Source organism: Camelus dromedarius, chromosome 20 (assembly GCF_036321535.1).
Source record: "Camelus dromedarius isolate mCamDro1 chromosome 20, mCamDro1.pat, whole genome shotgun sequence".
In the NCBI taxonomy this organism is placed as follows: domain Eukaryota; kingdom Metazoa; phylum Chordata; class Mammalia; order Artiodactyla; family Camelidae; genus Camelus; species Camelus dromedarius.
The window spans coordinates 13,397,430-13,412,620 of record NC_087455.1 but is presented as its reverse complement, the minus strand read 5'-3'; the positions used below and the strand labels follow the sequence as shown (position 1 = coordinate 13,412,620).

General features: G+C 46.6%; 2 protein-coding genes across 3 annotated transcripts in view; one reads left to right on the top strand and one right to left on the bottom strand.

Moving 5' to 3' along the window:
- Nucleotides 1–385: 385 nt before the first annotated feature.
- ANXA13 (annexin A13) overlaps nt 386–15,191 on the bottom strand; it is a 54,963-nt gene continuing 40,157 nt past the window's right edge. For both annotated transcript variants that reach the window (XM_010988767.3, XM_010988768.3), the window contains 7 exons: nt 14,649–14,682; nt 14,467–14,546; nt 12,780–12,848; nt 12,266–12,367; nt 7,837–7,912; nt 4,270–4,382; nt 386–990 (listed from right to left, as the gene is read on the bottom strand). In XM_010988767.3, coding sequence (XP_010987069.1) covers nt 871–990; nt 4,270–4,382; nt 7,837–7,912; nt 12,266–12,367; nt 12,780–12,848; nt 14,467–14,546; nt 14,649–14,682 — 594 coding nt within the window. In that variant the 3' untranslated portion in view covers nt 386–870. The remainder of the gene's footprint in view (nt 991–4,269; nt 4,383–7,836; nt 7,913–12,265; nt 12,368–12,779; nt 12,849–14,466; nt 14,547–14,648; nt 14,683–15,191) is intronic.
- Nucleotides 2,231–15,191, top strand: part of FAM91A1 (family with sequence similarity 91 member A1) — a 115,402-nt gene continuing 102,441 nt past the window's right edge. Inside the window, exons 1-2 of the mRNA XM_064476865.1 lie at nt 2,231–2,245; nt 8,298–8,405. The gene's annotated coding sequence lies outside the window, so the exon portion shown is untranslated. The remainder of the gene's footprint in view (nt 2,246–8,297; nt 8,406–15,191) is intronic.

The window sequence follows — 15,191 nt, the reverse complement described above, 5'->3', positions numbered from 1 at the left end:
TTTCATCACAGACCCCTTTGTGTGCAGCAACACGTGCCTATGAGGCAAACTGCTTGGAACAGAGATGCTACTGGTGCAGAATCAATCCATTTGAGCGTCAGACCATTAACCTTGATCCTGTTGGCACTGTGCCCAGCCTAGCTGTATTTGAAGATCAGGGAGAAGACTCAAGGGGGTCTAATGTCTAGGGCAGCAAGAAAAACCATTTAAACCAGGTAGTATGTCAGTGAATGTTACCCCTCGTTACGTTTTGTATAGGCAAGTCCATTGTTTCCTTGCTGTTCGGTGATTATTAATAAATGTAACTGTTTGCATTTCGCAAATATGTTCAAATTTCACAAGTCATATATTTCCAGGACAAAAGCCAAAATGAATCAACCCAGTCTTTGGAAAAGCTGCTGATGGAGGCATAATCCGCTTCTTTAATTGACATTAAGGATTTGAAATTGAACACACAGAAGGCAAATGAATGAATTGCTTAATTTTGTCTTTCTGGCACTTTAATCATTCCATCATTACCCAGAACATATATACCCCCATGCATATTCTTCTAAATATTCTATTACGAATGCATTGTTTTTTCATCAACTGCAGATTTTATTTGTGCTTGGAAAGCATTCAGTTACCACCCTGAAGGAAAGTTAAGAGGCAGCGCAGATACTTGCTAAGCCAGTATAAGACCTACTCAAGCGTCTTAAAGCTGCTGCCTTTACTTAAACAGCTTGGCCTGGCTGCACAACTCAAGCCGCCAAGGAAATAAACCAGGACCTTTGAGAGGTCTTCATGCTGGCGTCGCATTTGCCAATCTGGCTTGGAAGGGACTCTTGACAAAGGTGGTTCCTCCTTGTGCTCCTGCCGCATTGACTTGTTTCAGTGCAAGAGGGCCACCAGCAGTTTCCTGAAGTCCCCAGAGGTGTCTGAGCGAACCATGTCGGAGAGAGACTTCTGATACTTCTCTTGGAACTTTGCTTTTATCCCCTGAAGGTCCACCTGGAGGAGAGATGACAGTAGCGATGGGGACATTCATAGCATTTACACCATAAACACAGGCGGCCACTGTTCTGAGCACATTAGTCTCATTTGCTCATTTATGCCTCAAAACTATCCTTAGATTTGGGGGTATTAGTATTCATATTTTGTGGCTGAGAAAAGGGAAGCTGAGTTCAGCTCCCCAAAGGTGGCAGAGGTGTCTGCGTGTCTATGTTCCGGTAAGACTTTATTTAGGGACACTAAACCCTGAATTTCAAATGATTTTTATGGGTTACAAAAATACTATTTTTCTTTTGAGCTTTTTACAGTTATTTTTAAATAATCATTTGCAGGTAGCGGTACTGTTACCAAAGCAGGTGGTGGGCCTGAATTTGATGACTGCAGGTCACGAATTTGATGACTCTTGGTATAACGTTAAGGAAATTGTCAACACAATTGGAAATGAAGGCTTTTTTTTTTTTTTTTTTGCCTCCTGTACCCTGATCAGCAAGGATATTAGGGCCAATCAGCAAAATTCCAGTCATTCTCAATTTGTAGGACTTATTTTGAATCTACAGTTGACCCTTGAACAATACAGAAATTAGGAACATTGACCACCCTCTCCATGCAGTAGAAAATTTGCATGCTGCTCTCTCTGCCTCAAAAACAAAGGAATGGATAAATGACTCCCCGAGGGCAGGAGGCTGAAACATCTTGGACAGACTCAGGCCTCAAACCCTAGCTCTTTTGATTCTACATATTGTGATCTCTAATTGAATACAGACTTTCCCCCACACTTCGTTAATTTAAAGAACCATAAAATGTATAGATAAACAAGATTATACTGTATGGCATTGGGAAATATATAACAAGATCTTGTGGTAGCTCACAGCGGAAAAAAAATGTGACAATGAATATATGTATGTTCATGTATAACTGAAAAATTGTGCTCGACACTGGAATTTGACACAACATTGTAAAATGACTGTAACTCAATAAAAAAATGTTAAAAAAATAAAGATCCATAAAATGAAGATACAGGTACTATATTTACTGAAAAAGCATCCTCGGATAAGTGCACCCACACTGTTCAAACCCGTATTGTTCCAGGGTCAGCTGTAATTCCTTGAAAAACTTGAAAAACCTGGGTGCTGGAGGTGGGGAGAGGACTCAGAAGAAAAACAAATAAAAAAGTTGTCCTGCTCGAAAGATTCTTACCACCTAGCAGAGGCGACCTTACCTGCTGCAGAAAAGACACAATTCCGGATGGAACAGAGTAAGTCTCATAAAAGAGGCATGGAGCTCTCCTGCACCAGGAGTTTTGTCTTGTTTTGTTTTTTGTATGCCATTTTTTGGCATTGTTTTGTTTTGTTTGTTTGTTTTAATTTAGACTCTATCTTGCTTTCTAAACAGACCCACAAGCCATTGTTCAGATTTCTGGTTCTTTTTTTCTCCTGCCCCAATTAAAGGGCTGAACAGGAGGTGGTGGAAGAGTGAGGAACTGTCGGAAGGGGATGCTGAGCAGACAGGGGACTAGCGCGGGGCGGGGGTGTCCCCTGCTGCCCTGACTCGTTGGCTGCTTGGCTGGGGGAGGGGCAGCAAGTGGGGAGGGGGTCCGGGCAGGGGTGGGGTGGGGCTCACCAGGGCTCTGTTTCAGGACCAGGAGACTTTGGGGATTAGAGGATCCAGCCAGTGTATGTGGTTGGGTTTGAAGCATTCTGAGGGAATGGCCCCCCGCTGTGGAGATGACCCAGGACATGCGGTCAGGATGGAGATGGGGCGGAACGTTGTGGAATAAACGCTCCACGGCTCACACTGGAGTGAACTGGAGCCGAGGGGCCCTGGAAGCCATCTAGCCCTCTGGGGCCTTCAGAGTCCTTGCCGGGCTCTCTCGCCAGCCTGCTCCTCAGGCCGATCCTGAGCGTCTCAGGATCTGCTCCGGAGACTGGCTGGGGGTGGAGTTACTAAGAGACATGGAGACAGAGAAGGCAGAGACCTGGAGAGATAAGGGAGAGAGAGAGAGACTGGGAGCAACCGAAGAGAAACGAAGAGGGTGGCAGACAGACGAGGGGCGGGAGAGAGGAGGAGAAGGAGAAAGGGGCTTTAGGAGAGAAAGAGAAATATGAATCATGGAGGAGGAGGAGAAAGAGGGGGAGGAGAAATTCCAGGAATAGAAATAAAAATGAAAGCACCGTCTTGTTGCTGAGTTATACTTCAAAACAGTGTCAGATGTTAAGTGTGATTTGTCAAAAAGCTGGGGGGCCGAATTTCGGTTGGTATCTTTCCCCCCTTATTTAACAAGTTTCTGAGGGAAGATGTCTGGTTTTTAAGTGCTCAGTACCACTTCGCTCTCCAAGGCTTCCCTGCTGTGGATGAAATGCCAGTTCCTCTTTTTTCGGTAATGCCTTCTGTCTGTGGCCCTATATTCCAAACCATTCGCTGTGAGTCGTGACAGCTGCTCCTCTTCCTGTCCCTTTGTCATACTCCTGCTTTCTCCGAGGGGGGCGATATTACTCCCAACGAGGGCAAAGTTTGGTTTTTAGAGGGCAAAACCAAATCTTAAAACTTTTATGAGTGGGGAGGGTCTCACTCAAGTGGTAGAGCGCATGCTCAGCATGAAGGAGCTCCTGGGTTCAATCCCCAGTACCTCCTCTAAAAATAAGAAAATAAATAAACCTAATTACCTACCCCCCCAAAAAAAATTAGAAAGAAAAACCTTTTGCGTAAAATTACCTATATACAAAGGGAACATAAATACGCAGTGTATACAGAGTTAATGTTTCTTCAAGGGGAGTGACAATTAGGAAAAAACTGGGTCTAAAAATGCTTCTTCCTGGGGCAATCCTTAATTTTAAAAACGTTGAGAAACGCTGTCTTGTACTGATGTGTTTTTTGTGTCATACTGTGCTTGTGGGGTGTGTTTGATGAAGTAAAGGCCTCGCTTGGGAGTTGGGAAATCATTTGCTCGTTGTCTCTGCTGCTGGGTGACCTAGCCTGTCACTAACCATTCAGTGTCTCTGGTTTATCCGCCCGGACCAGCCCCTCCGGGTCCCTCCTGCACACTGCCACGGGCTCCCCAGGGCCACAGATGGCAGAAATAGAAGCAGCCATCGTTTTTGTATTTTTATAAAAAGAAGCAGATTGAAGCACAGCACAGTGTCCTCCACAAAGTCTGGGAAGGCAAGGGCTGCCTCTGTTTCACTTTCTTTGTAAATTCACAAAACGGACTTGTGGATGGCGTCCACAGTGGCAACAAACCAGAAGGTGCAGCCCAGCTCCTCGGAGTCAAGCATGTCTTACCTCCGCCCTGGTCACAATGATGTCAATGAGCGTGTCCTCATCGGTCCCCGCACCCTTCATGGACTTGTACAGACGGTCAGCAAAATAGCCCTGGAGGTCCCGGGCACTCCTCACTGGGCAGGACGAAGGGAAAGAGAACAGGAGGTGTTCATGTTTTGTTGAATAACCCCGAGACCCTTGGAAAGAACAGAGCTGGCCCACAGTGTCACCTGGCTGCCCTTGTAGCTGACTGATTTGTGAGTCAGATTTTTGAAAGGCGTGGACTTCACACTGTTGTGTAACGGGATCTGGAAAATTCCCCTGGGTCAAGGCACCTGGGCTCTTCAACCAGAGCCCTTTCAGACACATGGGAACCTCTCCTGTTCCCTGGAGACTCTTTGGGAGGAGGGTGAATGCTGTGACCATCCTCAGGCTCTCCCTGCAAAGGTCATGACTCTCGCCAGCAGAAATAACTTCTCATCTCTAAGTACAATCTCTGATGATGCTGAAGGCGGGTCTGGAGGGGAAACACAGATTGGCCAGCAACCTTGCTGTCATAAAACTTCATAATCTTGAAGATTCACTCCGTTGGACTGTGGTTTGCTTGCCTGTGCTAAACAACCTTCCTTCCCCTTGCTTTTCCCTGGGTTTGATTTGTGAGCCTCGTCTCTGCATCTTTTCCTGGTTTCCCACAATCTTCTTAGTTCGCGACCTGAGATTTGGGCTTGATGAAAATGTTTGATCCTCTCAACAGAGCATCTTCCTGTGATGCTGCTAATTGTGTGATGCTCTTTTTTGGTCCCGTCCTAACCAGAAAGGAATAAAGCATGACCTAAACCACAGATGAATAAAGTACCAATCAGATGATAGGGTGCATCTCTGCTTCTGGGGCTAAATCATGATTCCTCCCCATTCCTCCCAGGCTCGTATGGGTCCATCATGACCAGCACTTTGGGAGATCGAACCCTTCACTGTTTATGTTGTTGACATTTGCCTAGAACACTTAACATTTTTGATGTCAGTGATAAGTAATGAATTCAGCGTAAGTGTACAATGTACATCCTTAATGTGTCCTGTGATGAGAACTCTTGTTTTCTAGGTAATTACCGGTGTGATTGATGCTTACAAGGGAGGGGGAGGAACAGGATTAGGGAAGCAGAGTCTGGGCTGGAGGGTCTGTCTCCTTTGACAGGTCATGCGGCAGCCAGCAGAGTATCAGTGGAAAAGCCCAGATGCAGGTGTCTGAATCCAAAAGTTGCTGGATTGGTGGTGGCTGTGGGGATTGGGGGGAGGGGGAGGCTGGCAATTTGGAAAGTAGCATATTTGAGACTCACTGTGACCCCCAGACTTTCTGAGCTAGTGTCCTCACGGGGTTTTCCCGAGGACCCTCTCCTGTGCATTCATACTGATTGATGCTGAAGACATTGTCTGCCTCATGTTAGTGTGTTCCATCCCTACACAGACAGGTGATTTCTGCCCTGATGTTTCTTCTTCTTGATATTTTAGATAAATCTTAAAGTTTTCTACTGTATACAGCCTGTGCCTCGTTGTTAGCAGCGGCAGGAATCCCCCAAAAGTTCGGAGGGGGTTAGCTCAGGAAGGTGAGGGAATAAAGCTGTTTGTGGCGTGTGGAAGGCGGGGCGGCCAGCCACTTGCTGTCTTCTGCTCCTCCTGGTCTTCAAAGCAGGGCTCCTCAAACGCCAGGGAGCATGAGACGGTCACGTGGGGACCTTGTGAATGTGTGGCTCCTGGACTCCCTTCCTGGAAGTTCTAAGTGCTGACCTGGAGTGGGGCTCCGGAAACTGCATTTTCACACCACTCCCACAGGTGATTCTGATCCAGGAGCTCTGTGGACCCCACTTTGAGAAGTGCTGCTTCAGAGCCTGCAAGCGGTGGGAATCCTTTGGTCTCACAGCACCACCTCCTCAATTTTAGCTGCAGACTGGCATCTTCGTGATTTAGGTGGGAGCAGGGTGCGGAGTGTCTGGAGAATATAGTCATGAAGGCATGTTCCACTCTCTCTGTGGTTCATCTCCAAGGTCTTTTTTAATTTCTTTCATATCTGCTGCTACCGGAGTCACTAACTCCTGCATTTCATGGTCCCCGACTGCAGGGATGAGCCCTTTCCTTGCTCTCTGCCTGCTTTGCTCTGGCTGGTTTTGTTTTTGTCTTTACTGTAGGCTGACCTCTTGATTGGTGTGTGTCCACCATGGACTTGAAGCCTCTTAAGAGCAGGAATCGGACCTGTTTACCTCTGATACCCTCACCTGGTGAAACCCCTGGCCCAGGCAGGTGCAAAGTAAATGTTAAAGGGTTGAATGGTTTTATTACCACGAATACTTAATATTAATGAGGATTAATGTTCATCTTCTGACTGAACTCTAGTGCTTTCCTATTCTTTGTTCTGCAAGTACAGGAAGGGTTTGGAGCCTTGTGGCTGGGCCCTGAGTAATCTCTCCTTGTTCTTAAGACACTCATCCTGAAAGCCCTAAGGACAGTTGTCCACGTGTAGCCAGTGTGGGTCAGGAGTGACATCAAGACTGTTTAGGGCTCTGTATTGTATCATAATAGAAGTCCTGCTAATTTGAATGCGAAATGAGGGTGGATTAAAAAAAAAAATCAATTGCTGACATTGCTCCAAAAAATCCCATCAAGAAAACAAAACAAAAGAGTTTGGCAGCGAAAGCGCATTTTTTAGCTTCCTGGGGCCTCTTTTTCGGTTCTTCCTCTTCTTCTGGGGATATTCTCTCCATTTCTTGTGCCATTTGGGACAGTGCCCTGGCCTCCTCGCCACAAGGGAGTGGACAATGGACAATGCCTTCATTCCAGGGCTTGCAAAAGGGATAAAGGCGCCTGCCAGGCACAGCCCCGTGCCCATCTCTCTGCTATTTCCTGCCCGGGGGCAACACCTGGAGAGAAGGTCCTGGTGTTTGCTTGGCACGGTCAAGATCTGGTCTCCCTTCCTCTTGCTTTCTAAACAGACCTCATTCATTCCAACGTTGAAGGGAACCAAATGGAAAAGGACACCCTCGAGCCATCAGGCATGTGCAAACACTAGCTCATGGATTGGAACCTGAGTACTTTTGAGTGCATGTTGTGTGAATCACAGGCTGCTCCCTGAGGCTAGATAATGGTCCCAGGCTGTTGACGGATGCTCTCGGGGACCCACGATCTTCGTGGGACTGTAGTGGATGCTGTGGTGTGGCACCCAGATGCCTTTCTCAGAACTGAGTGTTACATGCTGGCTGCTCACAGCTGAGTCCCTTCTCAGGACTTGCTCTCTAGGGAGGGAGCTGCCTTCCCCAAGGTTGCAAATGCTCCCTGGGTGCAGCCAGCCAGCTGCTTGATGTGGGGTGCAAAGGCCTGGCCCCCTTGCCTTCACTTTGGGCATCCTGACTTCCAGGCTCCCTGGGGGACCAGCTGAGCTCCTGCTGCAGCTGCCTCCCATTCCTTCTCTCCTTCCCAATACTGCTTAGATGTGTGATTCCTAGAACCATTCCCTGAAAGCTTCCCGCACGTAAACCTCCATCTTCGAGTCTGGTTCAGGGAGCCCAGCCTAAGTCAGGGGCTTTCCCGGCTCTACTTTACCGAGCGTCAAGTAGGCCTTCTGCAGATCGCCTGACGTCTCCGCTTCGATGGCTTCCTCGATGTCTTTGCCGATGAGCTGGAGAGACAAAGCCCAAATGTTAGCCCGGGTGTTGCTTTTGGCCTTGGCGCACTTGAGGCTCTTTCCACTACAAAAAGCACTAAACTCTTGCAGATTTGGTCATGTGGCTTTAAGGAACTCCTATCTGGCCTCCTCCCTTGCTGGGCTGGGGATGGGGGCCCCCATTCGATTGGGGACTCTCATGGCTGAAGAGTTAGCCCAGATTTGACCCCTAATGGATATGACCCCAGGCAGGACCACTCCCTCGGTCTCAGTTTCCTCCTCTGTAAAATCAAGGAGTAGAAGAAGAATGAATAAATACTGTAACAACTTTGTTTATGTTTATACTGTCCTTGAGTTTCCTGTGTGTTTGTAAACATTCTTTCCATTTCCAATTCTCCAGGAGCCTGGGGTTATAATCACCTCCCACACCTTCCTCGATTGTGGACTGAGAATGGGAACTCAGGCGCCTACAGTCTGGGTGACAGGAGTAGAGGCAGTGAAGCTCAAGGTAAGGGCTTGGTCTGTGTTTCTGACACCAGGGGGCTACATGGTCTGGGAGTGGGGGGCTGACCACGTCAAATGCTGCTTTCCTTCGCTCTGGGGAGACTCCAAATGGCCTTACAGTCACCGCCAGCTCACACATTGTTCTGCACAGCATTACACACTAGGTTTCTTTCCAAATATTTATAGAAGCCGAAGTTCAGAGTAAATTGTGACTAGGCTTTAACACAAGTACCGCCTGGGCCAAGCTCAGGGCAGGCACAGAAAGAGAAAGAACTTTTTTTTATCGGGTTTGGGAAATGCAGTTAAACATTAGAAATACTGAAAATTCTTAGAAATTGTCTTTTCAGGATGTGACACAATTGTGAGTCTATAAATAACAGGGGCCTTTGAGGACACGCTGGTGGAGTTTACATAGTTTATTCTGAAAACGCGGGTAAACAAAATATTCTTTGTGATACAGGCACAATAGATGTGGGGCGAGGAGGGTTCGGATTTACTGAAACCCATTGCTTGATCTCCTCATCGGAGTTGCCCCATCTAGATGTCTGGTGGGTAATGGACCTAGATTCAAAGGGGTGGGGTTGGGGGCTTTCAGTCCTGTCCCTTTCTTAGCTCTTCCGGCCGTTTTGGGGTTTGATGTGGGAGCTCATATTTTGGAGGAAACTGCTCTCACTTTCCCATGAACAGCGTTCTTGTTCTGTAGACTGAGATTGCGTTTCAAGAGGACATTGTATTTACACAAACTAATGTATTACTAAACTAACAAACCAGAAATCCTTACAATAAACCACTTTCTGTTTTTATTGTTAATACTCGGCCAGAATAGTGTCTTAAAACTTTCTGTAGCATCTCGGCCTCCACAACAGATATAAGCAGGAAAGCAGAGCCATTCTGGGGAGGCGGGAGATGGGTTCCCTTCCCCGGCCCTAGGTGGTAACACCAGGTTTCCGCCCCCTCAGAGTCTCTTGGCTGCCCAACTCCAGGGGGCAGTATTCACCCACTACCATGAGATGGTACCGCGCCTCTTCTCCACCTACCTCCCGCCTCCATCCCCTCCTGGTAGCTACCAAGGCACCTCCAGGGGCTCCACTGAACACAAATGGAAAACAACCCACTGGCCCAAGCTGTTGCCCCTATCTTTGCAAATGGCACGCTTCTCTCCTGCTGGAACACTTAATTTTTAGGGGGCTCTTTGGACAAAATCAGGTTTTCTAATCTCAGCACAAAAATACACGGCCAGGGTGAGTTCTAGACGAGCCCCAAAGGCTTCCAGTTTGCCAGGGAGCCTTGCCTGTGGGGAGATTATTAGAAGAACAAGGGAGACATTTCTTTCTTTTAGAACCAATGCCCTAAATTGACTGCCTCCCCACAGCAGAACCCTGTGCACTCTGGCTTTGGCTACAGCAGTTAAAGGGCTGAAGTTTCTAGAATGGGCTTAGGAACACTTAAAGGGGAGGGGAGAAGTGTGATGAGGAGGCAGTGTGCTGGGTCTGTGGGTATGTGTACATCTGATTTATACACAGCCCTGTTTAGGGAACTTTATAACTCTGTAAGCCTTTCATATTTGTAAATATGGGGATGGTAATAATCTTTCACAATGCAGTGGAGTTGGGGAAGCGTTGCTTGGGCTGGGGTTTCTGAGAGTGTCAGCAGTGAAGATAGGTTTAGGGGGAAATCAAGGGCAAAAACCTGAGTTTTTGTGCCAAAAATTAAAATTCATTTCTATGCGAGGACAACCTGTGCCACGTAATACACTTCAGTGATTTGACCCTAGTCTCGTAGTGCTTTTAGCCAGAGACCATGAGAAAATTTATGGAGCCAGGTTCCCAGGAGCAGGGTGAACTCCAAAACAATCAATGATAAGGATCAAGAAGAATGATGTTGCAGCAAAGCTTTTGGAACAGTTAGTGTTTTAGAGCTGGTTTCATGTAAAGAATCATCAGATCAATAGATTATCTTATTGTCCATTTGAGTTTTAGCTCTGATTTTTGACCCTGTTGGTTCACACAGGGAGACTCCTAACAACTGCCAGTGTTAATTGAGCACCTACTGCATGCTAGGCACAAAATGCTTTGGTTCCGATAGTTCATTTAATCCTTACTAACCCTGAGAAGTAGCTACTATTACTGTTTTACAGTTGTGGAAACTAAGGCACAGAACTCTTAAGAACTTGCCCAGGGTCCTACAGCTAGTATGCAGCCTAGAGCTGACTTCTAAAGCCTTAAAATGCATCAGGATCTGGAAGATTTGTTAAACCACAGACCGTGGGACCCCAACCTCAAGGAATCTAATTCAGCAGGTCCAGGGCGGGGATGAAGAATTCTCATCCTAACCGTGTTGTCAAGTGATGCTGCTGCTGCTGTTTCAAGATTAACTTTGAGAACGATCGGCCTAGAGCGTATCCTTGGCCAGACAGTAGTTGACGTACACACGCACACACGCACAGTCACACGTGTGTGTTTCTATAATGACCCCCAAGGACAGCCACCCCAGGATCTCCAACCATGACTCCTCTTGTGGGAAGAGGGTCTGGGTCACGGAGAAGTCTTCCAGCTCCATCTCTACAGCTCCAGGCCTCGAGGCCAGGGGAGTGCGGGGTCAGCTGCCTTTGATCAGGACTCTGGGCACGATTTGAAAGTGGAGGGCCCTAAAGGCTTATATACAGTAATGATAAAATTCCAAAGTTTTATTGTCTTTTCATCTGCTGGCAACACATAGGAAACGCTATTTTGAGTGAGGAGCGGCCAGCTCGGGCTGAGGTAGGCGCTCCGGCTGGGGAATCTTGGAGTTCTCATCCACTCTCTGCTACTGACTTGCTGTGTGGTCCTGATAAGTTACAGATGGCTCCTTACTCACAACAGACTTTCCTTGTCCAGCAGTTGTGGGTAACGATGGCCGTTCAGCTTCCTTTAGAGTCACAGCCCTGTTGTGAAATTGAAATGCGATACAGGGCACAGAACGGCTTTGCATAGTTAAAAGCACTCCACAAACATAAGATGGGAGGACTCCCCCCCTAAATCTGATATTTCACAAAAGGCTTCTTGTGACTAAAGACTGATTTTCAGGGATGGGCTCAACCACAAAGTGCCTAGAAATAGCTACCTCACCTTGTTGGCTTAAAATTATCATTAGATGAAAAACCATTGTATAGAAGTAATTTATACGTATATTTTCAGGAGTGTATCTCTGAGGTCTTATCACATCTGTCTCAGGAGCAGTAGGCATTGGGAACCCAACTGTCAATTGGAATAATAATCACAGGAAACATCTGTATGTGTCCCACATGCCAGATACTGTCTTGAGCCTTTGACACTCATCTTACTTAACTCTTCGAATAACCCCATGAGGATGTGATGGTGAAGATCACGGTCTCTGTTTTACAAATGGGGATGGAGGAGTCTGGTCAGTTGTTAGTGGCAGAACCAGGATTTGAACCTGGACCCTCTGACTCTAGCGCTTTGCTCTTAAACTTGACACCTCTCTGCTTTCCCAGCCTCTGTTGCAAAGCGGGATTTCTCAGCCTCGGCACTACATTGGGGGCCGAGTGATTCTTTGTTGTGGGGGGCGGTCCTGTGCATTGTGGGATGTTTAACAGCATCCCTGGCCTTGACCTCTAGATGCCAGTAGCACTGTTCCTCCCAGCACAGCCAGCAGTGATGACCTCGGATGTTTCCAGACATTATCAAATATCCCTTGGGGGCGGTGGGAGGTGGCCAAAGTCACCCCTGATTGAGAACCACTGTGGTAAAAGACACCTCCTGTGCCTTCCCCCCCAGTTCCATATCCCAGAGCTCAGCTTCTTTTGGAAATAACTTGAGACTGAGTTTCAGTGTGAACTGCACACCCTAGTGCTCAATCACTTACAATTTGATAGGCTTCAAAGGTGGCTCGTAACTGCTTGCGACTCCTCCTGGCCAGGACTTCGTTGAAGGTCAGTTCGTCGCTGCCCCAGCGGCCTTCCCCTGCCTAAAGGGCCAAGTGCAAACATTTTGAAAAAAACTTTTGCAAAGAGACTGAATATGCAGAGCTGTGACCAGCCCTCCCTTACAGGAAACAATAAAATATGCACTGAACAGAAGCCAAATTGATTGACGAAGCAATTTAAACTTCTAGCCCACAAGTATACCTCACATATCTATTTATATTTATACCCTCCCTTGTTCCAAAATGAGTCTAAGTTGGTTAACCCGAGTATAAGAATAGAAACAATTCTTTTAATTTCATGAAGCCTGTGTATCTGAAAAATATTTTAAAGATCATACTTATTTTTCCCAAGTCATTCCAATTCATGTGAAATAAAGAAACGTTTGTTGGAAGTAATGTTAACAAAAAAAAAAAAAAAAAGAATTGGCAGAGACTGGCACGTCTGCACACTTACATCATACAATTCTTTGGCATCCTGACCAGCTAGATCTTTGTCCACATTATCTTCTTCATCACGATTAGCCTAGAAAAATCAACACATTGTTATTAACTTGAGCTCTTGTTTGACCACAGAGCACAAAAAGGGAAAGTCCTAGAAAGGGGGTGATTTCAGAGGAGTGGCCTGAAGCTAGACTCAGCCTGGCCAAGTGGCAACGCTGCTCTTTGCTGCCATCTTTTGGGCACAACTGATAAACAGAGTACCTTCTGTGACAATTTTTTCATTTTGTAGAAACCAGGGTCACTGACTGCTAAGCAACCTCATGATGCCCCCTAGAACGAGTCCATTGCAAAGCTAATAAGCTTCCTTCCAAAAATATCAAATTTCACCTCTCGGGGTCCCAGTCCGGAAGAGCCCTGAATGCTGGCCATTGGAAGGCCTTGGAGGCCTAACCTAAGCCCTTCCTGGCAGGCAGAATTCTAAGATGACCCCAGTGGCCCACATCCTTTTGATCCCCTTCCTTTGAGTGTGGGCAAGACCTGTCACTACGGTGAGATATCACTCCTGTGATGATGTTATGCTTATGTGGCAAAGGGGATATTTGCGCATGTAATTAAGATTCCTAAATAGTTGAGTTAATCAAAGGAGGTATATCCTGGGTGGGTCCAACTCAATCAGGTGAGCTCTTAAAATGTCAGAGATGGAAGTCAGAGAGATGCGCTCCCTCTGGCCTGGAAGAAACCAAATTGTCATGCTCTGAACTGTCTATGGGGCCACATGGCGGGGAACTGCAGGTGGCCTCTAGGAGCTGAGAGTGGTCTCTGGTTGACAGCTGGCAAGAAAACAGGGACACCAGTCATGTAGCCATGGGAACAGAACTCTGCCAACAGCCAGGGAGCTTGGAAGAGGACCCCGTGCCTCAGAGGAGATGGCAGCCCTGGCCAATACCTTGATTTCAGCCTGGTGAGACCCCAAGCCAAAAGACTCAGCTAACCCATAACAGGACTCATGGCCCATGGAAACTGCTAGATCATAGATCTGTGTTGTTTAGTGGCAGTTTGTTATGCAGCAGGAGGACACTTATATACTCTTCCTGCTACAGCTGAAGTCTAGTCTGTGTGTTCTCTATTGTGAGTCTATCCACACAAAGAGTAATGAAACAGAGGAAATACACAATCTCATAAAGACGGATGTGTCGATGAGAGTGCAGATGCCATCTGGCTGGAGGCCCGGGGGCTGTGTCCCAGCAGGGCCAATTCTGAAAGCTCTGCTTTCCCGGCCAAGCTCCCTGCAGCGGTTTTTATGGACTTAGACTCGAGGTGAATCCTGGAAGTAAGTGCAGAGTTGTGTCGTGAAAATGGCCCTGCTTGGGGTCAGATGGGCTGGTTCTTGCTCCTGGGCTGTGTGTAAACCTGGAGGTTCCTCACTGGCAGAATGAGGTGATGATGCTTAATGAGATAACGCCTTAACAAAAAGGGATTGTAACTGCAAATGACTAGGTGGATTGTTATTATGAGGAAAATCCCCATTGAATCATTTCACAATAGCTGAGCTGACAGAACACAGGTCGAGGATCCCTCCATAACATTTTTAAGAAAAGAAGGGAATGTTTGTCATCTGCATTGCCTTTTTCAGCATTGTCTCATGTTGCCGAGAGCTATTTTCCAAGATCATAAAGCAGGTGAGACCTCTTTACTCTTACCTGTAGCAGGGATACCAGAATTTTTTTTAGGTTTCCACTTGTGTCATCTTTGACATCTGCTTCAAGGCTCTTGTCAAATACTTTAGGGGAAGAGAAATGGGGAGGAGAAGTCAGATTTAGTTTCCCAGAGGTATTTTGGAAGGAACATTCTTTATCTAAAGTCAGAACAAAAGATCACTTACACCTTTGGTAGGCTTCTTTAATGGCAATGATTTCCTAGGAAAGGTAATAAAAAAAAAAAAATCAGTAGTCCAGGGCTGGGTTAGTTGATAAGACAGGCAGAGACATGCAAAAGGAAGAGGCAAGAGATTGTCTCTGGTCACAGGATACCTTCCTGACTTCCTCCACAGGGGGCCGTCCCTACAGGTCAAGGATGAGGCCTGGAGCAAGTCCCTGGCTCTGTGAAGGAGTCCTTTCGCATTCTTTCTCCTTAGTTAAAAGTCCATCTATTACAGCTGAGCCAACATCTTACTCAACCTCCTCACTCCCTCTTACTCCGCCACCCCCATCCAAGTAGCCAGAGTTAGAAGTTCAGTGCAAATTTTCCCAAATATTTTGTCTTTGCATTTGTACACATATATATGTGCTACTGAAAATACATAGAATTATTTTATCTGTGTTTAAGAAGTGGAAAACTACATATTATTTGTTCTTTGACTTATTTTTTTCACTCAGTACTATATCCTGGAGGTCCAGCCAAGCTTATACAGAATCAGTCACCTAGT